The sequence below is a fragment of the Tinamus guttatus genome, unplaced genomic scaffold (assembly GCF_059628265.1).
Source record: "Tinamus guttatus ecotype Peru unplaced genomic scaffold, ASM5962826v1 Tinamus_guttatus_pri_ptg000689l, whole genome shotgun sequence".
NCBI classification, from domain to species: Eukaryota; Metazoa; Chordata; class Aves; order Tinamiformes; family Tinamidae; genus Tinamus; species Tinamus guttatus.
The window spans coordinates 104,457-128,230 of NW_028289223.1; the positions used below are offsets into that span (position 1 = coordinate 104,457).

At 40.7% G+C, this 23,774-nt stretch overlaps 1 protein-coding gene across 2 annotated transcripts in view; it reads left to right on the plus strand.

Annotated features, from left to right (window-relative positions):
- The window catches only part of ZNRF3 (zinc and ring finger 3), a 75,307-nt gene that overhangs the window by 37,015 nt on the left and 14,518 nt on the right, over positions 1-23,774 (plus strand). For both annotated transcript variants that reach the window (XM_088536645.1, XM_088536646.1), the window contains exon 2: positions 12,738-12,863. In XM_088536645.1, coding sequence (XP_088392771.1) covers positions 12,738-12,863 — 126 coding nt within the window. The remainder of the gene's footprint in view (positions 1-12,737; positions 12,864-23,774) is intronic.

The following is a 23,774-nucleotide window of genomic DNA, read 5'->3' on the forward strand; positions in this document are numbered from 1 at the left end:
GTGGTTCATGGACACACAGCTTGTTCCAGGAATGGAGAAATCATTATTTCTATTGCCAGAGTGGAAATGCATCTGTGAAGAACAATCCTGAAGAGATGGGGGATTTTTTTCAGAGAGTAAGCCATGCTAAGAATGTTCACAGAATGAAGCGTAGCTGCTTTAGAGTGTTTCTGTTCTTCAATAAGTTCTTCTCTGGGGTACTTGGTATGTTGAAGACATAATAACAAATATCCAGATGAGCACCACTGCTGCACAGATGTTTGTCACCGTGCTGTGTGATCTACCTAGAGGTTGGCTCAGCTGTGAGTGCAGGCACCAACTCCCTGCTCTGTGCACACTCTTGCTGATCTAGAATTCTGAATTAAATGCCCACAATTAGGGTTTTCAGCATCTTGTTTTTCCATCTCCTAAAACATGCTCCCATGTACTGAATTTAAGACTACTGACAAGGCTTGCTTGTTTTAGCTAATTTTTGCGAACACCCTACCAATACGGAAAATCAGTAGCCTGTGTTAGGCTGCCAGGTGTGCACTGCCATAATAGAGGGTGTCAGTGCTTCCATAATACTCAAACTTAATAGAGCATCTTTTGAGGCCCAAACTGAAGGAGTGTTTATTGCCAGTAGATTGTACAGTCTACTGAGTCTTGAAGGAGCATTTATGCAGGTATTCAAAGATTCATTTGCATGCTGACTTAAATAGGGTTCATCTTTAGGCATATGAAATGCTGTGTTTTGGCCTTGAAATCCTGACTGGCTTCTGGAATATGCTCTGCTGAACAGTGTGCTGGCAAGGCTTGATAAAATCAAAGCCTGCAGTTGTTTGTAAACTGACCTCTAGTTTTTGCATGTGAGTGGTGCAAGTGGGCCGGGAGTCTGTATTATCTCTTGCTCTGTTCAAGAAAAACAATATATGCTTTGCTGGCTAATATTTGTAGGCTGTTTTTGTTGTGGGGCAGTGTCTCAAGCTCTGCCTATAAAGGTACCTGTGTACTTTCCATGCGTTATGCGCGCTGTCTTTTCTATCTTGGTTCCCCTGGCAGTTGCTGAGCCAAAGTTTTGATTTTGAACTTAGCACAAAGTTTGTCTTTGATTCTGCCCTCTGTCTCCTGCAGTAGTGATCCAGTTCAGCAGGATGTATCTCCATGAGTCTAAACAATAGGTCAAGTATCTGAAATGTGAAAGTGGATGAAGGATTAAAATGTCAGAACACTTCTCTCTTGTTCTTCCTTTCCGATTGCAAAATACAAAGCCACCCATTTTGTACTGCCAACCAGGGCAGCTCCAGCTCCATCCTCCATCTCTGAATTTCACTGCAGCCCAGGGGAAACTGCACCTCTGCGGCATGCAGCTGCTGGACTTTGATGGGGACATGCCTGCTGTCTTTGCACTGGCCTCCCTTGGCAACCAGCCCTTTGAAGATGACCTCTTGCTGTTTGTCTGTTGTCTCTCTTGTGCTGGATTATGTATGAGAGGTTGGCACGAGGAGGGGGATGGGATGATGTGCTGTGCGTTTTTAACCTCATTTCTTCTGTTATTCTTGGCTCTTTTTTTTTTTTTTTTCCCCTTGTGACTTTTACCTCTATATATGGCTGCGCATATGGAAAATGGTTTCTGGCAAAAATGCTCAGTTCCTGTTTGGCATTTGCATATGAGAGAGAGGAAGTTTGATTAATTTTGTGGTGAGGAGGCTGCATTCTTCCTCTAACAACCTATTCGTGTAAGTCTCCTCTCTTTTTAAAGTGTTGTTCTCAGTCATAGGGCTGCCTGCTTTGGTGCTGGCAAAATATTTTCTGATGGGCTTTTAGGGAAACTGACTAGCTGGAGGTTAGAAATAAAGTTCTGTCAGGGATCAAACAAAGCATAGGAATAAATGGTTGATTTTTCAGTATAGTTAAAGGTTGGCAGGAGAATTGGTTTAGCACAGGCTCTGTGGCTGATGCGGCTAACATAAACAAATATTACCATTTCCTTTCTCACTCTTTGTTTCCTCAATGATCAAATCACACTAATTTACCTGTGTCAACACTAGATCCACCTGAGGTGTTGCCAGGCTTGTTAAAAGTTTGGGCATGGAGAGCAGGAGCGCCAGTGTCCGCTGCCAGCTGAATGCTGATGAGCGAAACGGGGAGCTGCACCCTGAGGAAGGAGTCTTGGATGCGCCTGTGAAGTCAGCTGCAATCCCTCCATGCCGCATGGCACCCAAAGTGCAGGCACTAGGATATGGGAGGCTTGTGTTTGATCTCTGCATGTAACTAGTTCATCCTTCTCTGAAATATTGCTTGAAACTGAGCCTTCCAGTGTCCTCTTTGGGAAATAACCAACAAACCCGCACATCCTCCTTCCTCCTCGTCTAGAAACAGTAAGTGAAAACTAGACTAGTAAAAGTAATGAATTATTCCTTTGAGAAGGGCTGCCTTCAGGACGCAGGTGCAGAGAGAATTTTGTGCTCTCTCTCCTCCTTCTCTTATAATGGAATTATAAATATTGATGTGTCTTTTCTGTACCTATCTGTTCCATGATTACATGGAATCTTTTGTATTACATAAGCAAAAGGAGGACATTTAAACTGTAACTCTGTGCTTTATGTCATAGGGACTGCTAACATGGGTGGTGTAGTCTAATTTGCCTTGGCAGTTGTTGTATACTGACAATTCTCCTCTGAAATAAAAATCTGATACTTACTGGATTTCATGTGGTACTATTTGATCAGCCTCTATGAGAACATTTGTCTCCTCCTTGTATGGACAGGTCTTGCACTTATCGTAGCTCTGTGGGATGCATCGGGACTTGCAGTTACTTGTGCGTCTGTCGGGTAGATGCTTTTGGACCTCGGGTAGCAGGGACCATCAGCTGGCCTGGGGTGTGAGCAGGGCGGTGAGGGGGACTGTGGCAGCAGCAAGTCTCCCAGGGATTTTGACCTGAACATAGGTCAGCAAGCAGAGGGATTTTGTTTCTGTGTAGCCAGCTAGAGTATGCAGATGGATAGCTAATTGCTGTTAGGACATGACTGATTAATGAATTTTTGACTGAAGCAAGATGAAGCTAGCAAGCATGCTTGCTGCAGGAAGTCAGGACTGCCTGAATACTTGTGTGTAGCTTTAGCTTCTCTGGTCATATGGCCAGAAGGACAAGGACACTTAAACTGCTGCTATAAATCTAATGAAATGCTAGCAGTAAGTGACAGCATACCCTTTTGTTCCACTTACCTTTCTAATCCATACATGAGTCGAAAGCCTCCACAGAATCAAACTCCTAACTTCTAAACAAATTCTGTGCATCTTTAGATTGTATCGTTGTGTGCATATTGCACAAATTCGTTGTTTATGGCAATTAATCTCCTTATTTCACATATTTGGAGGAGATCTAATTCTTGGAGCTTACTTGAGTGTTTATCTCTGATAGCACATACTAACAGAAACAGCCATTATGGAAGGTAGCTTTGATGAATAACACAAGATTTCTTCAGCAAACAGTGCAACTCACAAATGGATGCAATAAATGTGTAAAGGAGATGTTTCCCCATAGATCTGAACTCCCTATTTCAGCTTTCCTTATTCCACAGAAGTCTGGTGGGCAGAAACTGAGAACTACTGATGGAAATTTCACACAAATGGCTTTCCTTTATTTCTTAGTATAACTCATCTATTTTAAGTGAACTGATCTTTTTCTAAGCCTGTCACAGTTCTGCAGGTTGTGTTGGCTGATACTATGCATGCTAATGCATGACCTCTATTGAGGCTACTTTGATTCTGTCTTTGAAACTTAATGCTTCCGAATTGGCTTGTGTTATTTTTAACTCCTCTTTTCTTTCTCATTTCCCTTCTCCATTAATCCAACAAGGCTCCACCCAACTCTGAGCCTAAGCAAACCAGCTCTGAGCCTAAGCAAACCAGCTAGGCTTGTAGCAGCTTACTGCAAGATGCACGGAGTAAGATTATCTTTTCTTTCCAGGGGTCTTAGAGGACTCTAAGCCATCCCTTAAACTACATGTAACATCAAGAAGTTCAAGCCAAGTCAGAGTCTAGACCAAAGTACATCTCAGAAAAATGAACTGTACTTGGTTTGGATAATCAGTCACAAATCAGTTCATTGTTTGTATTTAAAGAATAATCACTATCTGTGTGGAGATTAAGTTACTGTGAGGTTTTGGATCAACATGTAATCTGTCAATCTACTCTGTAAGTTTTTTTTGTTTATTTGTTTTGTTTTTTGATAAAATATGATCTCCAAATGGGTAGTTCAGAGATAGGCAGAATACATTTGAATTTTGGAGGAATTGTTGCCATACTTGTGCTTCTCAAAAATACAATGCTTCCTCCTCTGGTATGTGTGCATATGTGTGTATGTGGGGTTTTTTTTTTTAATTTCCTCCTAACACTCTTGTATTTTTTAATCTCAGCCAAGTTCATTCCTTTTTTTCAGTCAATCATCTTTGCTTTTGTCAAGGAAAAGCAAATTAAGATTTATTTTTGAATTTAAAACTTTAATGAAATGGTTGCTTTTGCTATTGAATGGTGACATTCATTCTTTCTGGGCCCCAAATGCTCCTTGGGGTTGAACAAATAGACTCCTTTATTTTGTACAGTACTTGTTAAATCTCTTCCTACTTCTTTTTCTGCTAGAAAACTTGCTTACAAAGTATTTGTAGCTCCATCTGAGGCTTTTAACTGAAGCTTGGGCAAGTATGTGGCACAAAGCTGATTGTTGCAGTTAAAGTGTGTGTCGTAAGGACAAATCTAGCTGTTCATGAGATGTAAGCTTATCCTATTTTCCCCAGCCAATTATGGCTATATCTAATGTTCTAGCCTGACCACTAGCATATTTTGGGTCCAGTTTTGTTCTCTATATAGTACCAGAACTCTTAGATTTTTGGCAGCCCTCTTCTGTCAAAATAGTCTATGAGCATATCACTTTGCTCTTCATTTTCCCTCCAGTTTCTCCCTTCATTAGTGACATTGTACCTATATCTTTTGCCAACATTTTTATTCACCCAATTAGAAAGGAAAAAAACCCTGCAACTGTTAACTTGACTTGGTTTCCTCTTTGCTAATATTGAGGTAGGAGAACTGAGGAGGGCTTTTAATGATAATCAAAGCACTCTCAAATTCTTGAGAGAAGAAGTCTCCCCTCAGATTAGTTTTGAATTTTCACATTTGCACATGGACCCATGTGTCTGAGAGCCTGTGACGGGAGGAGACCCTGGGGCTCCATACGAGCAGGCTGGATGCTGCTACCCTTGCAGAGGGCTGCCTGCAGCTTTGGTGTTCGCTGTGCTGCTGTAGCACATTGACGAGCTGCGTAGTGTGGGCAACACGCTTCATCTGCGCTGCTGCAGCAAATACGATGCAGATGTGCTGAACTCGCCTGTGCACATCTGTTACTCTGCCTGTGCAGCGATGCCTGCTGCGCTGCTCTGACTTGGGGCGGGCCCAGTAAGGAAGTGAGAGCAGGCGGTGGCGGTCGTTGCTGCGGCTGCTGCTGGGTATGGCCTTCAGCTGGCAGTTTGCTTCCTCTCCTGAGGGATTTGCCGCTGAGCACAGGGAAGTTGCTCACAAGCTTTGCATATTCTGTGAGCCATAGGTTGGGTATCCCTGTGTTGGAGTAGAACAAGAATGATGCTGCTTCTCGCTTCAGGTGCAAGTGTGCTGGTGTTTGTCCAGTTATACTACTCAGAGGGATCTGTAGGAGGACGCCTGTCTGGGCTGTATCAGGTCAGGTGGAGCATATATAACACTGGTCTGTGGACTTTGCAGGGGTTTACTGAGCTTGTCTTCATAGTAGATGTATTCAAGTATCCATCTCTGTTCTTACATTTAATTACCACATAGACTGGGTTTCTCATCATCCCTCCAGACATACTTCCTTGAGTAATGCAGACTGCAAGAGATTTTCAGGAGGACTTGATGCTGTCACTACAGAGAAGGTTCAGTGGAACCTACTTGTCGGTTCTGTGCTAACCACTGGGTTGAACTACAGAGTCTCAGCTGATAGCCAAGAAAAGCACACTGCTGGTGTGATCAGGTCCTAGAATGGTACATTTTGTGGCAGTATGGTTTTTGAAAGGATGATGATCTTCAAAACAAAGCCTTCTGAAAACCAAAACAAACTGTGTTTTAATGGAGAAGTTTTGTACTTGTCATGTACTTCTCTGCATAGTCAACCTTTGTGCTTCAGCGGAACACACAATGATGGGGAAATGCTTCAGTCTTTCACACCTTTTTAGAAAAGTTGCTATATTTCAGCTTCTGCCAGTATAAAAACATTGTGTCTCATCAGGCTGGAGAGACAACTGCAATGTCTTTTTTGTTTATTTTGTTTTTCTTTTAAAGTAAAAAGGTTCCATTTGTACAGTTCTGGATTACCCTTCCTTAATGCCGCTTTTTATTGATGCCTTTTTTAAAATCACTGATAAAAAGAAGCAGCAGCCTGAGCTTCCCCAGTGGGTAGTCAGTATTGCTGGGTGAGAATCTTGACACCTGATTCAGAATTAGATGACTAAGCATAGAAGGAGATATTGGTCTTCTGGAGGAAGGAATTAGGAAAAGAAAGGGAAGAATAAATAAGTAATCTTACTGGAAGGGTTCTTGCTTAATTTGATTGTTATTGATCTCATGTTGCTGTGCCCGAGGGGAGCACACGTTTTAAGATGCTGTAGATACATACGCTCTTTGTATGTGCCTTGTTAGTACTTCCTTACTGCCATATCTAATGAAGCCTTTCAGGAAGGGAGCAAGGGCCATACCAGTAAGGCTACATAGCTGCTCAGTGAAGATGTTAATAGAATGGGCAGTCTTTCAGCTATTTCTTGTCAAAGGGTGGAGGAGGAAGAGTGATATTCTGCAACTTGTCAGATTTACTGAAGAAGTGAATGTACAATTAAGAAGTCAACAAGAAGAAAGTTTTGGGAACAGGGTGCTGTGTCTTGAAGGCATGTTACTAAAGTTTTCAAGACTTTCCAGGTACCAGTTTTCAGACTTGCCTTGCATTATTTAACATTGAAGTCTTTGTGGGGAAAGAGGAGAATGGGGGATTGATAGTTGTGCTTTCATTTTGTTTTAAATGGATCTGGAATTAGGGAATCTGTATTTATAGCGTTGCATGAGTGGTTGACAAACTACTGGAACTGTATGCAATGGACAGAAATGTCAGCCTGTTTTACCCAAGTGAGCATAGGCCCAAAAGCAATATAACTGAATCTTCATGGTGTGTACAAACATTACTATCCTGCTTCCACAACGAAGCCAATAAATGTGTTTGATAGCATGATATACAATGTTGGCTTAATACCTTATGTTGACAGTAGCTTGAGATCTTTGCATGGTATCAATGTCCTCTTTCCCTCTTTTTTATTCTTTAGACCCAATGAGATTCTTTCTTTAGTAAAACAAACGATTATGAATGGACTGCTGAGGCGGGCTTTCCCGTTAGGCATTGGAGTCTAAATATGAAGTGTGAGTGAAGTATGGTTGGCCAGGATGTGAAGTTGGAGATGATTTTATGCAGATAAGAGATTTGTGGATGGGAAGAACATTCTTGAAATGCTGGAACCACTAACATGGTTCTTACAGTGTAGGTGAGAAAGATTGCTATATGGTTTGGTGTGTTCAGGTAAAAGAAAGCCGCAATAAGTGAAGTAGGAACTTGCGATTATGTGAATGAAATGGTGGTGGAGATGGAGAACAGAGATCATGGTCCACATTCTGGTTGTGGAAAGATTAATAAACTGCTAAATTGTACAATCTGTAGTTGACTTTATAATGCCACTCGATTAAAAGAGCCCACACTGAGTAGATGAATTTTATTTCCCTAGGTGTCTTAATGATTGTACAGAGCTGATGAGTAATTTGATTTGTCTTTCAGCTAAGTATTGGGGTTTGTGCTATAAAATCTCCACACTAACTCACATTCAATTAGCCCAGCAGCAGTTCGGCTTTACAGTGCTTATGATTTTAACTGAACACTGCACTGTTTTTCTCAGTTGTCCCTTCCCTACACATACTAACTTTGAATGAGTATTGCTAGCATGATATGATTTGTTTCATTAATAACTCTGGTGAGATTCTAGTGTGATGCAACAAAATCCTTGGGAAGTTGTAGCCTGCAGATATGCCCAGTAATTCCACTGCATTTCCTAGCGGCAAGTACTGCTGTTTTGCTTGCCTGCTTACGCTCGATTTTGCTGTAGGCAGCACTGCCACACTGGGGTAGAAATCTCTCTTTCTGACACATGCTCATTTTGATTTGCTGTCCAAGCTCAGTTTTATTTTAGGTGAGTAGCTCACAGTACAGTCTTGCCATGGCTTGTAAATGGTGTGTTCTCAGTGAGCTCAATCCAGGGGATTGAATGAGAATTTGAAACTTTCTTCCCCTTGGCATGGATAGAGCTGTGTGAATGGTGAGAGTCCTGTACTAAGAAGATGAGTTTCTGCTTCATTCCCTCCTCCCCCCCTTCATTGACAAAACTTACCAGGGCTTCCTTTTTTAGCTTCTTCCTTCAGGACAGACTCCAGAAACTTTCTAGGAAACCTAATTCAAGGCAAAGGCAGTGTGGTACTTGGAAAAGGAGTTTCAGAAATACAGTACAACGGTCAAGAAATGTTGAATTGAAGTCACTTCCTGTGGAAAAAGCACAATATTTCTCGTGTGTCTTGCAGTTCTCCATTATTGCATACTCTCCAGTTCAATTTTGTATTGCATGTAATATTTGAAGTCCTGTGCAACTTTTCAGAGCTTTTCATTTGGTTATGTAGATTGGTCTTTCCACACTTCAGTCTCTGGATTTCAGACCTGATGGTCCGTTCTGTGTGATACGCGTGCCTCAGCCAGGATTGTCATGCATACTTTATTTGAAGCAGCTGTAAGCGTATCTCCCGATACTGCCCAACACTTGCAGTTTTCCTCGAGTCTTTTTTTTTTTTTTTGGATCTCAGAAAGACAGATGAGAGAATTCTTCTCAAAGGTTTTCTGCTTGTCTTTGGACAACATATACCTGCTAAAGTGACTCTGCTGGAAGGGAGAACCTGTTGGATAATTTTCTCCCGACTAGAAGGCAAGAGGCTTGCAAAGTTAGACTACAGGAATGACTAATCTTTATAATACCCCAATCCGCATATCAATTTTTTCCTATGACAAGAGATACAGTGCTGCACTTTTATCTTGGAGAATCGAGTGACAGTGAATGTGGGTAGTGGTTTGGTAGAAAGTGATGAGTGGCTTTTTGGATTTTCATTATGCCATTTGGAGTGGGGCTGGACTGACCTGAAACTAGAGTCAAAGCGATCCAGCTGTGTCAGCCTTAAAAGCTTCTGCTGGCTTATGGCCTGCTGGAATCACAGATTGAATGATGTGACAGTCCCCATTTCACCAGAGCTCTGCTGCTGGTGCATGATATATATCTGACGTGGACTTCTGTGAGTCATAGATTGGTATCTGACTGAGCCCCTGAGTGCTCCATGTGCTTGCTGCTGTTCCTCTTCCTCTCTGTCTAGTCTCATCTTCATCTCTTCTGGTCAGGCCTCTTATTATGTAAAGGTTGAGTGGAACAGAATTTATTCTCGATGGTTTCACCCTTTCCCTGGGATTCTAACCATGAAGCTTACCTGGGTCCTACCAACATTAGTTTGCTGTTACTGTTTTCAGAGCATGCAGAGTCCTATGCCCTGTCCTCCACCTGAACTGCAGCAAAATATTCATATCACAAGTTAAAATCCATCTTCTATTTAGTAATGCCTAAAATCATAGGGAATTGTTAGCTATGTTTCCCAGAAAGTCTAGCAAGGCTTTCTGTTTAAGAGGCTATGTCAGTTCTTGATGCGGATGTGGAGACTGTTTGCATTGTGAAGACTCTACTGCTTTCAGGTCTGTGATTTTTTTTTTTTTTTTTTGGTCTACTAAACTGTACATAGATCTTTTCCCAGCTCATCTATCTTTTTGAAGAAAATAGAAGAAGTGTTCAGAGATACAACCTAGATTTTGCGAAATGCTTGGGAGCCCAGTCCCACATAGCATACATAACCTGTGTGTGAAGGTGAGATTTACTCAATGCACATTGAGTGACATGGTAAATTCCCGACTATCTGGAAAACTATTCAAAAGACTTTAATTATACACTACATATGTTTTCCTCTTTGAAATTAAGTTTTATTTTCCTCTGAATTGAAAGACTCTGTTCTCAGATGTTTGGGACATGTTGCTGGAGACAAGATATTGACCAATATTGTCATTCAAAACTGGACAAAATTACCACTTTCTTTGTTGGAGTAAGGAAGTTAAACATTTGTAAAGCTTGTTCATCGATGACTTGGATGAGGGCACAGAGTGCACCCTCAGCAAGTGTGCGGATGATACAAACTGGGTGGTGTGGCCAACGCTCCCAAAGGCAGTGCTGCCACTCTGAGGGACCTAGGCAGGATGGGGAGATGGGCAGAGAGGAGCCTCAAGAGGTTCAACACAGACAAGTGCAGGGTTCTGCACCTGGGCAGGAATAACCCCAGACACCAGTACTGATTAGGGGTTGACCTGCTGGAAAGCAACTCCGTGGAGAGGGACTGGAGAGTCCTGGTTGACAAGAGGTGACCCAGGAGGCAGCAATGTGCCCTGGTGGCCAAGAAGGCCAGTGGACTCCTGGCTGCAGCAGGAGGAGCGTTGCCAGCGGGCGAGGGAGGGGATCCTGCCCCTCTGCTCAGCTCTGGGAGGCCACACTGGAGTATTGGAGCAGTTCTGGGCTCCCCAGGACAAGAGGGACCTGGAGCTTCTAGAGAGGTCCAGTGTAGAGCAATAAAGATGATTAAGGGACTGGAGCATCTATTGTGTGAAGAAAGACTAAGCGAGCTGGGCCTGCTTAGCCCGAAGAAGACGGAGCGGGGATCTTGTCAATATTTATGAATACCTGAGGGGTGATTGCAGGGAGGATGGGGCCAGGCTGTTCTCCGTGGTGGTCGGTGACAGGACAAGGGGTAACGGGTGTAAGTTGAAACACAGGAAGTTCCATCTCCATGTGAGGAAGAACTTCTTTCCTGTGAGGGTGCCAGAGCCCTGGCACAGGCTGCCCAGAGAGGCTGTGGAGGCTCCTTCTCTGGAGATCCTCAAACCCACCTGGATGCCACCCTGTGCTCTGAGCTCCAAGTGCCCCTGCTGGAGCAGGGGGTTGGGCTATATGATCTCTGGAGGTCCTTTCCAACGTTAGCCATTCTGGGCTTCTGTTAAAAGGAATAGAAGAGGCTCTTCTAACTTTGGTTTATCCTGTTTTCCAAGGGAGTAACTGCAGAAAGTGCTTTGTGGCTGTGATCTGAAGACCTATGCACACTTGGAAGTTTTTATGGAATCACACAATTCTAGAGGAAATAAGCTGGTACAAAAATAGAGTTTTTGTGTTCTTCTTGGCTTTCTTCCAATACGTTTTCGGCGCTAAAGTAGATAGAGACTTTGTATATTTTTCATAAGGTGGAGAAAAAAAGAAAGAAAAAAAAAAAAAAAAAAAACAAGACTTAATCTCATGACAGTGTATAGAAAGATCCTGAGCTGCTCCTGTGGTGGTTTGTAGCACCGTAATGTCCTATCCTGGTAGACAAAAAAAGGACAAAAGGGTGGAAGTTTTCTTTTAATCATCAGGGTTTTTTGAGGTGATAGAGTTACAAAGTTAAATTTTCCTCCTTCCTTGTTCCTTTACTGTTTGTCTGCTCTGTAACAGTAATCCATTTAAAATTTGTGCGCCTCTTTTTGAAGTTATTTTAAACTCTCAGCAGTGTATACAGATATTGTAACCTTGGATAAAAGCACCTCCCATTTGTGGTTTCAGTTTTGCCCTTTCAGGCACGTGGAAAGTGCTCCAGCACATTTCAAGGCTTTTAAACTAGAAACTTCTTAGATATGAGTTATGGTTTCACAGCTTGATTGGTATAGTGTACATCATAGTGTACATCAGTGACTGGTTTTCTGTGTCTTTAGATATTTAACACTGATTAATGCTTTCTGTTGATTTAAAAGAGTGTGTAGACTCTTCAGTGCTCATTGGACAAAGTATTTGTTAATAGTCTAACTTTTAAAATTGGAGCAGTTTGCAAACTCCATTTTTATTTGTGCTGAAAGAAAATAAGTCAAATGTATGTTGAGTTCTTTGGAGGTTAATTATGTTGTAGTATAGGCTCTGGCAGTTTTGGAGAGAGCCCTCTTTTTACCTTATTTCCTTCTCTGTTTTTACGTGTATGCTGTATAGTTTATCTGTCAGGTGCTGAGTTTAAGGAGTGTTTCATATTCTAGTGTTAGTTAAGATACCCCACATTTTTAAACATTGGAAACTGCTGATCTGTTTGATAATGTGGACAACTCAGTAACACTTCTAGTAGTGCATAGTAATAAGTCATAATAAAAATAGAAGAATATTGTGCAAAGAATTAAGAAGACTAGTAATGCCTCTCAAACATTGGTTTTGGATCTTACATAGTTAAAGCTTTGTCAATGACTCCACAAAATATTTTGTATTATTTCTATCAATTTTCAAGGAAAGGCCCAAGCATAACATTACGTTTAATTCCTTATATCTGGAATGAGGACTTACAAACACATTTAACTGGGAGCAGAAATGTGCTGAATTCTTAACATATGCAGTCTTCAATTATTTTAATGTTATTTTTTTTTCTTTTTTAAAGTGTAATTGGTATAACTGTTGAAAAGCAAACTATATGCATTTTGTGAATTATACTGATTTGCTAAAGATTTCTTTATGATTCTTTTTCAGATGCATCCACTCGGATTGTGTAATAGCAATGATGAAGAAGACCTATATGAATATGGCTGGGTAGGAGTGGTGAAGCTAGAACAGCCAGAGTTGGAACCTAAGCCATGCCTCACTGTATTAGGAAAGGTAAGGCAGTAATGAGGTCATATATTCTGAATAATTAGGAATATCTGCTGCATGTAACTGTTTTTTGGAAGGGATAGTTCCTTTCTGAGAAATATCAACAAGAAACAAAACCCTTTTAGTCTAGAATATATTCCGTGTTTACCTGTTTTCACACCAGATGCTTTAATGAGAACTAATACAATGAATCAATTGATAGCAATGGTGATAGGGAATTGAGTGCATAAATTCTCTTTTCAATTCTATAAGAGCCTAACAAAGATTTTGGCAAATAAGGCTGTTTACCAGAAGCAATAATTGAGATAAGATAGAGTGCACTGACAATGTAGGGTGGACTACCAATGTGATGCTGAACTTGTTTAAAGGAAGCTTCTCGTCAAAAGCAGATAATGGGAAATCGTTTTCTTATTTGGTACTTTTTTTCTCAAATGAAGTGTCTTCAGCCCTAGAAGAAATTTCTTTCCTGGGACTGCATGATAGATATCACTGAATAACAAATGAATCTTGTTGTATTGGACAAAAAAAAAAGGCAAATTTATCTTGCTGGAGACTCTTGCTGGAGTCTCTTGTGTGAAATAGTAGTTGTTTGACTTAAAGACAAAACAAAGTTGTGTGTGTGTGGAGAAAGACCTTAGACAGGAGAGATTTTGTCAAGAGAGAGAAAAAAGAAATCAACTTATTCCATTTAAAAAAGAAGGGGAAAATCAAAGAGCCTACTATTGTCAGTTTTTGTTTTTCTCATTTACTTTGATTTATCCTGCCCCAAGAGTGGCTTTTCCTGCACTGTTGGATCTGATAGGCAGTTACTTCATTTGTCTTTGAGTACAGGGATGGTAAACTCTTGCTATTTCAAAGTTCTGTGTGTAGGCCTGCCCAACTGTAGCATCTCTCACAGAGATAAATTGAATATTACAAAATGCAGAACCAATGACACATTGAGAATGTATTGGCATATGTACTGTTGTAGTTCAGCTTTGCTGACATTGCAGATAGCCACATATTATGTGAGATGGATGGCAAAGCCACCCCTCAGTACATGCAGATCTACATTAATGACTCAGATGGGTAAAGGTAAGACTTCCTTGAATGCAAATGTTCTTAGCTCCTGGAAAGATGAAGCAGTGTGCATAGGACTGGGAATGCAGAGCTTTTGAGCCAAAAGGCCACAGGAGATTCTGCTTAATCCAGTGCGGTCTTTGTGATCCACAGTACCTACTGCTGAGAACAGATGCATCTCCCATCTGGAATTACTTTATTCTTACTGATGGACATGGGTTGGGGTCTCTTAGGATCTTTTCTTTGGTCTTATTTCCATTAGATGCCATTCTGTGAAAAGAAAGGTAGATCTTGTATGTGGGAAAAGTTACGCGATTGGATCAGTTAGATGTATCGATTTCGTGATAGGAGTGAAGTTGGTGCCATGAAGTTGGGAAAAGTTAAGGACTTGCTTTCTTTCAAAACTGTCGTGGACTTACTGGAATGGTTAAATACCTCAACAACTTAGAGCAAAGTAAAAGGTTACTCTGGCAGAGCCAGGATCCCTTTCCAATTTAGAGCAAATGTGGTCAGTTCCATTTGATTTAGAGAGTTTTCATCAAGAAAGCTAGTTTGAATGGCCTCATCTTTTCTATGAGCTAAGCAGAAATACATGGATGGGGAGCCACCCAGACTCAATTGACAAAATTCTCTCTTGTGTATATAAGGAATGGATACTGTTTTGAGTTTAAGCCTATCTTAATTGGATTGGTTTAAAAGTTCAGACTAATTCAAATCAAATTTGAAATACAAACTATAAGGGAATGTGAAGCTCTTCCTAGTTTAAGAGAGCTAGTTTAAACCTTTTTTGTTAAAATTTCCAAAGTTTTGTGTTGAATAGCCTGCTAGTAGAAGCAAAAAGGCTCTTGATTTTGTGCCTGTAAGGTGAAATTCTTGCATGTATGAAGGAATAAATTACAAGCTGCTCTTCAAATTGCAGTCGTTGAGGATGAAAAATGATGACGTGTTTTAGGAGATGTGTGCAAAGCTTGGAATGTATTGAGATAAGATGTAGCAAACGCTTAGAAGCTGTTTGTAGTGCTGAATTCCCTGAGGTGTAGATCTGGTATGCAGATATTTTTCTTTTTTGTTGTTGTTGTTGCTTTTGGTAAAACTATCATGAGTGTTTGCAGTAGCTTCATTCCACATGTTTATCCATCTGCCAAGTAGGACCAGTACATGTATAGAATTTAATGTGTCCCTTTGCATATACATTTTTGAATTACTCATTCTTTTTGGTCAGATTTATATGGTGTAATGGAACTGAAAGCACAAGGGTTAAAAAAAAAAAAAAAAGTCTTCTCCTAGATGGTGTGTGAAAGCTGGACATGGGTTGGGAAAGGGGTGGGTGTGTGTGTGTGTGTGTGTGTGGCAGCCGTGATTTAACACTGCCTTTGATCAGCACCAGCCCTGTCTAAGGCACTGCTTGCTTGCGAGCCGAGCAAAGGCTGGGTTTTTACTGATCTCATGAGTTCTTGAATAGGACTCGAAGGGGAATGACAGAGGAAGAAGAATGCTTTGGAAATGAAAAGGAAACCCCATGAATCCAGCCAGCATTATTGGCTGGATTTGCCTACCAGGGCGCCGCTTGGTTTCTGCCAGGCTAATTCGGCCCCGACTTCTCCTCCCCACCACCCCCTTCCTCCTTTCAGGGGTTTTGTGTGCGTGAGGCATGGTAACGGCACCCGTTCTCAGGCTGGGAACCCACTGAGCCCGTTGCCATGGTCGCTGGGAAGCGCCTGGCGCCATGTGCTTCAAAGGGAACATTTCCCCTGCTGGACTGCTGCTTCCCCAGTGCCACTGGCCTGCAGTACGGCACAGTGCAGCCGGATTCGCTCCCTGCCACCACGATGGCATGACATTGTGTGGAGTGGCATGGCTTGGCATGGCATGGCTACCCCCCAGGATGAGGAGAGCACATGACCTGCACGGTCTGCCCTGCCACAGCCTGCGTTGTGCAGCCAGCAGCAGGTCTTGTGCAGCGTCCTGAGGCCTCTCTGGCCTGGCTGGGTCTGAAGTAAGGACTTCTGCAACCCACCATGGGCCCTGCCTCCTGGTATTTTAATACAAATACTGAGAAAGCATGGAAGGTTTGCTTAAAACTGGAACATCTCCCCTCTTGAGAGGCTGGAGAGCCCCCAGGGAGGGACTTTGTTCCTTGTTTCTTTTCCAAGGACTGCTAACGAGGAACTTCTTGATAGTTCTAGGATGTGTGAAATTGAGAACATGCATCTGTATAGACCCTAGCAAAGAGAGGATATCCCAGCTCCTACAGTTTACCATTTTCTTCACATCAAAGGCATCTCTGAGTATGGGGAAATTCCTAACAGCTCTTGCAATATCCATTCACTTCACTTTGTTTTGAGAGTTTGTTTACAAAACATCTATACAGATATTGATGAGAAGAAGCCCTTGTTTGCTGCATGGTCACTGTGATTGTACTACTTAGGTTGGAGCCAAAACCTATGTAACTTGACTCTTCATTAAACAATCTAGTTATAATTCCTAATCGTTTGTCTGACAGTTAGTTTAAATGTAAAGATTCCTGTATGACCATCAAATATGAAATCACAGGATTATGTCAGTAGCTTAGCTCCTGCAGAAAGTGCGATATGTCCTAAGACTAAGGAACTGAGGCAGGGAGGGCCTGTGAGCAGACTTTGTGAATGTACATAAACTAATTGGTTTGTCTTTAACTTCTATACGACTGTTATCCAAGAACAGTAAAAACTTTACTGTGAGCCTGGTTGCAGTTGCACTAAGAGTGGGAGCATAGGTGATTTTACTGTCCAATTTCTGGGCCTTGTTCTGCAATTTTGTTTTTGGTCATAACTACTACGTTCCGTAATGAAGCTCTTGGTGGCTATTTGTGGGAGAAGAAGGACAGAAACTCTGAAATTCAATTGCAAATCACACTTCTGTGAGAACTGTAAAAACGCTCTGCATATTAAGATATGCTAATAGTATGTATGGGTAATCAACAGATGCACTTCCTAATTTGCTAACTGAAAATTTAAAGTATTTCCAAAATCAGACTCTTCATTGGCAGCAATGGTTGGTCACACAAAATAAAGTCTAAGAAGTGCAATCTGTTTAATTGCTTTCCACCCTGTTTTACAGTTGATCGTACATAATGATTTGAGAGTTTCCAGGGAGGCCCTTCTGAGATAAGGAAATATGGTTCTTGGACATGGTACAACTTGTGCTCTAAATACAAAGTAACACTTTACATGCATTTCATAAGTAGTTTTATGTGCAGGTACCACTTTTTTTTGTATGCCTCTCTTGATTTCCTGTGAGTCCACTAAAAAAAAAAAAAAAAGGATGAAAAAAATTGGACGAATTCTTTTTACAGGAATACCTAGACTTGATTCCTTCTTACCAGCCCTGAACTTGTTAATAAAAGCAGCTTTGAAATATGTCTTGCTCATGTATATAGGGTTTTTTTTTTTAAACGCAAAGATGCAAAGTAATTTTGATCCCATTAGTTTTGAGTTGCTGAAAAAGCACAAACTAAACAGAATCAAATTGTACTTTGATATTCATACCCTAAATTAGGCATACGGTTATATATACAAATCAGAATGGCAGTCACTTCATGAGCATGTCTTTTGTTTATGTATAACATCAATGATTAGATATACAGTGTGGATAGTCTCATGTACAAATGGATTCAATTCAGCTACAGAAATGCACATGAAATTGTCAAATGCTTTTCCATGCTGAACTTGCTCAGAAATCTGGACTGAGCTGTGCAGTAGATTAAAATCTAAAACTGATGAGGCATGTCTGAAATCCCTTATCAGTGTTTCTAAAACTCTGCTTATTCAGGCACATTAGCTGATATGGGTAGCTGCAGTAGTGTCTGGCCACCCAACGATGAGTTCTGAGCACATTCAGTGAAAGATGTTGTCACTTCAGGAGAACTTCTTACAACCCTTGAAGTAGTTGATATTGTTTGTCATATCTATTTCACAGTTTGGGACTTCTGCTGCCTTCAGTTTGTCACAAGTTTCAGAATTTAAGCCAAGTAGTTAGTCTGACTGAAAAGTAACTAATAATACAGGTGACTGAGCTGTTTTTTCATTTGCTTCACTGTGTGGCTACAAGAAGATTTGTGTTGGCACACGTGGAGTCCAGTGGAGGTAGGAACCTGTAAGAGGAGAAGGAGGAGGATACAGACGCTGCTCTTTCTGATGGTAGTGCAGGCCTAAATGCATGGCAAACTACAGTTCAAGGGAAGCAATTCAGCTGTAGAACCGTAATATTGGTTATGTTGAACTATCGGATGTTGTATGATAACAAGCAAGCTGTTACAAACCAAAACAAATGTTTCTTGATTGAGATTAGGTTTTGTTCGCTACATTCTAGCTGGTAGACTTAAACTACGAAAGTGCTATTTTATTTTTTTTTTTCCTATGGTCTGTTGTTGTAGCATTACCTAAAATTAGAGGTAACTGTGAAAGGGACTAGTACATGTAATTATAACCCTTATTCTGTGCGTGTTTCTTACCTGAATTTCTTCTAAAGAGTATATTGATAAATAGAAGGAAAGAATGACTGTTGTCATGGCAAGTGCACCACTAAAGAACAACATAAGCGCTCCAGTGTACCAAATGATTCTTGGTCTTCCCCATCTCATTGCTTTGTGTAACAGCCAGGACTCTGAAATGTTAATATCTATTTTAAATAACTATCAAACATTTTTCAAATTTGGTATTTGAAGTGATAATGATATTTGTGCAAATATTTTTGATGTTATTTCTCATTTGACACTCTAGTTGCTGACTTCTCCAGGGTTAGTAGTATAACTGGCCCTGTACATCATATAGAAATAATAATTTCTAGAATTCAAACCAAATTGCATAGATGAAGTCAGAAGATGGGTTAATATATGGTTATCCAACAAGGATCAGCATTTTCATAATGACAGAGAAAGAAATAGTTTTCATAACCTTCCTGTTATAGATAAGTGTTTATTTTGGAATAACAAAAAAAGACTTATGTGTAAAAATGAAATGTATTTGCCAAAAAGCTCAGTGACTTTCTGCTTCCCATCTTGTGTCTTCCTCTATCCTCCACAGACCACATTCTAACACAAAATCTATTATAATAGATTAAAAAGAGATTTGAATGAGAGAGAAAAAGAGAGAAATGTACTAGCTTTCAGCAGTTTGGTGATGGAGAAAAGGCAGAAATGCATGGAAGCAAGAATGGGGATGCAGCGTGAAACAGCAGTTTCATCGCTGTAGCTTAAACCTTCAGTTCATATATATCTTTCTCAAGTTCTTTCTCTCATTCCACACTTGCTTCCTACTTTAATTTCAGCAGTCCCTTTGAGGAGAGAATTTAAAGAACGGGTAAGAGAACTGACAAGCAAACCATTTAAATTCTGGAAACAGGAAAAGTTAATGTTGTGTATAGATCATATGAGGAAAGAAGTAAAAAGAGGGAAGAGAACTCAATCAAAGCCAAAGAGGGAGCCCTTAAAGGAGTGGGATAACGGGGACTGGATTAGGTCATGCAGTAGCTGATTTGTCAGTTTTTATTTCATGGGTGGGAGGAAGGCCTTTCCATTCCTAGCTTGTGCCAACAATCTGTTACTAGTTTATTCTACTAACTTCCTCTTTGTGTTCTCTGTGCATTGCAACAGCAATCCATGAAGAAAGGCTATCTCTTAAGTTGTTTCCCCCACCCTGCACCCTGGCACTCCTTAGACTTGCTACTGTTCGTCTGATTACTTTAAATAAATGTCTGCTTTTAGCATCGAGTCCTTCTCAGTCCCTGCCACCATCTTTGCTTCCTTGCAACCAACTGTGGAACACAGCTGTTGCTCTGTTAATCTAAAGAAACAGCTGTTCTTGCACAACATGTGTTACTGGAGTCTTTGCTCAGTCAGAACTTCTAGTGAAATTAATGGAAATCCAGGCTGAGTAAAGACTGAGAAATTATTTTGTTAGATATGCCTCACATTCAAATAGTAATGATATTGAATAATTTGTCTCTGAAGCTTTTAAACACTAATGTTTCTTTTGTGAGACTCTTAAACACTGATAGAAACTTTCTGGGCTAGCTAATTTATAGACAGAATGCACCTATGGAAGAAGAGTAGAAATGCACAATGCCAGATCCTTTGCAAGAAATACAGATACAGAGTTTGAAGAAAAGTGGATGGCCGAGAAAGTGAAACTGTGTTGGATGAGCAGGCAACAAGGTTGGGCAGCAGAATGAGGTAAATTGATCGGGAGGTGAAGAAACAGGCAGCAGATATGATCAAGGGAGTGGAATTATTTAAGACTTTGCAGATGAGTGGCACGCCTAATTTCAGTGCACTGAGAGACAGAAGGTTTTGGAAGAAATTGGAGAATGTAACTAGAGCTGGGTCAGAGAGATTTGGGTGTCCAAAGGCATGCTTAAATGGAGAGATTTAATCAGCAGTGGTGGAAAATGAACAGTGAATTGTAGAGAAATTGCAGACATTAAGTGGGAATGTTTTGCAATCATTTTCATGGTTTTGAAAGGGAGGAAAGAAAGCTTAATATAACACAAGCCATATTTCATATTCTACTCATCTAAGAATTTGTCAGAAGCTATTGCTCTGCTCTGAACACTATCTTCACAATGTTCAGGTGGATATTATATAGAAGTCCTACTTTGCTGACCTGTTGATTTAATGTTTATACTAAGCTGATGGAATCAACTCCAGGCTAGAGGAGGAAAAACACTGAGTCAAGTGTTCTTCTGCAAACTAACCACCAAAATGCATAGGAAGTGAGCTTTTTTGGTTGACACAGGGAGCCCTGAGCAAGCCATTTGCAATTCTGGTAGGTAATCTCTTGAAGATTAGAGCTACATATGTTTGTGGTATCAACTCTCTAAGCAGGTTAGGTGATATTTTGATCAACACTTGCATAATTATTGTCTTAGAAGTACTCATTATGGATATGAAACTCTCACCAAAATTATTAAATATCTCAAAAGCATGCATACATTCTAGTGCACTAATATCTGAATTGTGGGCCCAATTGACAAATTGTGAATTTACCAATTTAAAATTGCTAAATCTAGAGAGTATTTTACAGATACTTAATTTTTTCAAAAGCCTCAAAGAATTTCATCATCTTTGGATGGTAAAAACTGGACCCCAGTGCTGGGGATCCAAATAGTGAGATGTGCTTGGCAGTGGGAACTCTTGGTGCTCTTTACTGATTTTCAGGGAGAAAGGGGGAAAAAAAAAAAATCTGTTTTGCCAGGAGTCCAGACTGCATAGCTGTATAGACTTGAGTCCATGAAGAGTGTTGAAACTCCCAGTGGGTCCCTTCAACTGACTGTAAGGGACTAATGAGCTGGCCTGGCTGTTTATGGGCTGTGGTTAACCTCTTGCAAGTTAGGATTTCCTGTCACCAGCAATGATCTGTGACCGCCAGCACCACAGTGTTAATGATGAGGTAGGGGCTGATGAATGGCTGGACTCCAGACAGCAGCCTTCATTGGCAAAGGATCAAGTGGCTAGAGGGGGAAAAACACTGATGTCTACAAGAGAAATAATGCAAACCCCAGAACCTATAATTCCCATGTTTAAAAAAAGAAAGAGAGAATGAAACTGGGGACAAATTCAAACCAAATGAAGCTTTTATCTCTGCATTCTGAATAGAAGATTGCTCTTCAAGAGGAAGGAGGGGGGGAAAAAAAAAAAAGCCAGTTAAAACAATACACAGGCAGCTTGCCTCCAAGTAACCAGAAATTGTTGGCTCAGAGTAGCCTGCTCTGAGGAGCCAACCTGCTGGGAGACGTTATCCAAGCAACGGGCTGAATGTAATTCCTCCTGCTGTGGAATGGTTCTTTGGCAAATGAAGACCCTAATTAGAGATGGAAGGGTTTCCATTTTCTTTTTCTTTAATCCTTACCCTGAGGCCGTTGCAGTACAGCTAGGTCTCTGCTTGCGTGGAGAGAAGTTTCCAGTTTCCCTTTGTAAGCAGAACCCCTCATCTCTGCCTCTTTTTTTTTTTTTTTTTTAAAGAAGCAACAATCTAACAACATGGGCCCACCACAGTCTGGCATTTTGAAACTAATGTAATCCAAAAGCAAGGACCACTCTTTGAAGGAATGGTCAGGTCATCTTTTATTAGCCAACCCATGCAAAGCTGCTAGATAAATGAGAATACTAGGGTGGGCCATGCAACCTTTTACTGCATAATTTACTATCCAGGCATATTATTCTAGTAGTTAATTTGATAAATCTGAAAGAAAAATGAGAAGGCACAAATCTGAAGCTTGCACTGAAGCACTAGTAGTATTATTCTATATGCCAAGTGAGTTTTGCAAACTTTTGTTCATTTGGAAAGATTCAGTTCCCTTACTCTGGGTTACATGCGTATTGTGTAGTGTTCCATACAGATGTTTCTACCTGACAGAGGGGACAGAAGCTCCAGGGTAATAAAAGGAGTTTTGCAGATAAAAATAATAGCTATTAAGGGCCAATTTTACATTATTGCTTGCCTTCCAGGAAGGACTTCACTAAAACGATTGATCTTCATGAAATTGTCACCTTTTTTCAAAAAATAACTGTTAGCTCATCACCAGAAACCAGTTTTGGAGGTAACTGTATATAGAAATTCTAAAGTCCTGAAAAAGCTTGAAAGGGTTCAAAATGTAGCGGGATTTCTGTGTTACACCATCATTTGTCACAAATAAATGCTCCTGGATGCTTCTTGCTGAGTGTGCTAGCCACTTCTGTGAGTGCTATCTCGTTCAAGACCGCAGCTCACTCAGCTGTCTTCTGGGGCTCTCCTCTCTCTGGCTGTGCCCTCTCACAGAAACACAGGCTATTGCTCTGCAAGATGATCTTAAAGACTCATAGAATCATTATGGTTAGAAAAGACCTTCAAGGTCAAGTCCAACCTTCAAGATCATCAAGGCTAGATAAGAGGCTGGTCTCTCAGTCCTGTGGCAGCAGAAGGCAGGATTTGGAGAATGGAGGCCTGCATATCTCTTGTAATAGATTTTAACCAGGAGGCTTTTTTGTATTCGGGATGAAATAAATGTATTTTTATGTTGTTTTTATGTGCCTATGAATTTATCAAGCTCTTTCTGCTTAAGCTAAGAAGTGAGAGATTCACTATTTTTTTTTCTTTTCCCTGATGTTTTTATCTCAGAGTGACTCAGCACTGAACAATACAGAAAACTTCGGCTTCTGTTATTGATGCAATTATGTAGTAAGGCAGGAGTCTAGATAATGTGATCTTTTTCTTAAATTAGAAAATTGTGTGTGTCTTTTGAAGTTGAATGTTCCTAGATGATGTCCATAATATTGTTTTCTTAGTTTCAATTCTATTTTTAAATTTCATACTACTACTTTAAATTTTCTAGTTCTACACTGCTGCATTGATAAAGCAATTGCCATGATGCCATGTAATGCAGTATCTATAGGTTACACCTATAAAATGAAGGTGCCAGAGAAGCTGAGTTGAAGACTGTAGTCAGGCAGGGGTTTTATGCCAGTGTGATACTTAAGGTATTCGACTGCTGTGTTGTGATACTGTGTTGTGTGTCTTCCTTAGCTTTGAGAGTGAAATCTGCAGGTTCCTCTTTTTTTTTTTTTTTTTTCCAGAAAAGGTTTTGAAATGGTCCCCTGCTTGCTTTTTGCCTAACACAGTGTTTGTGGAATTGCTGGGGAATTGTACATTAACAGGACTAAGACATCAACTGGTTAATTTGTAACTTTTGCCATTAGCAGGATAGATGTTGTCCTTTTCCCCTTCCTCTCTGTCCTACAATCAAGATTGGCCTATGTCCTGACTTCCTAGCTCTGCTGGGAGCCCAAGGGCCAAGATCTCTTTGGTGACTGAGCCCAATTTCCGAGTAGGAGAGACACAGGGA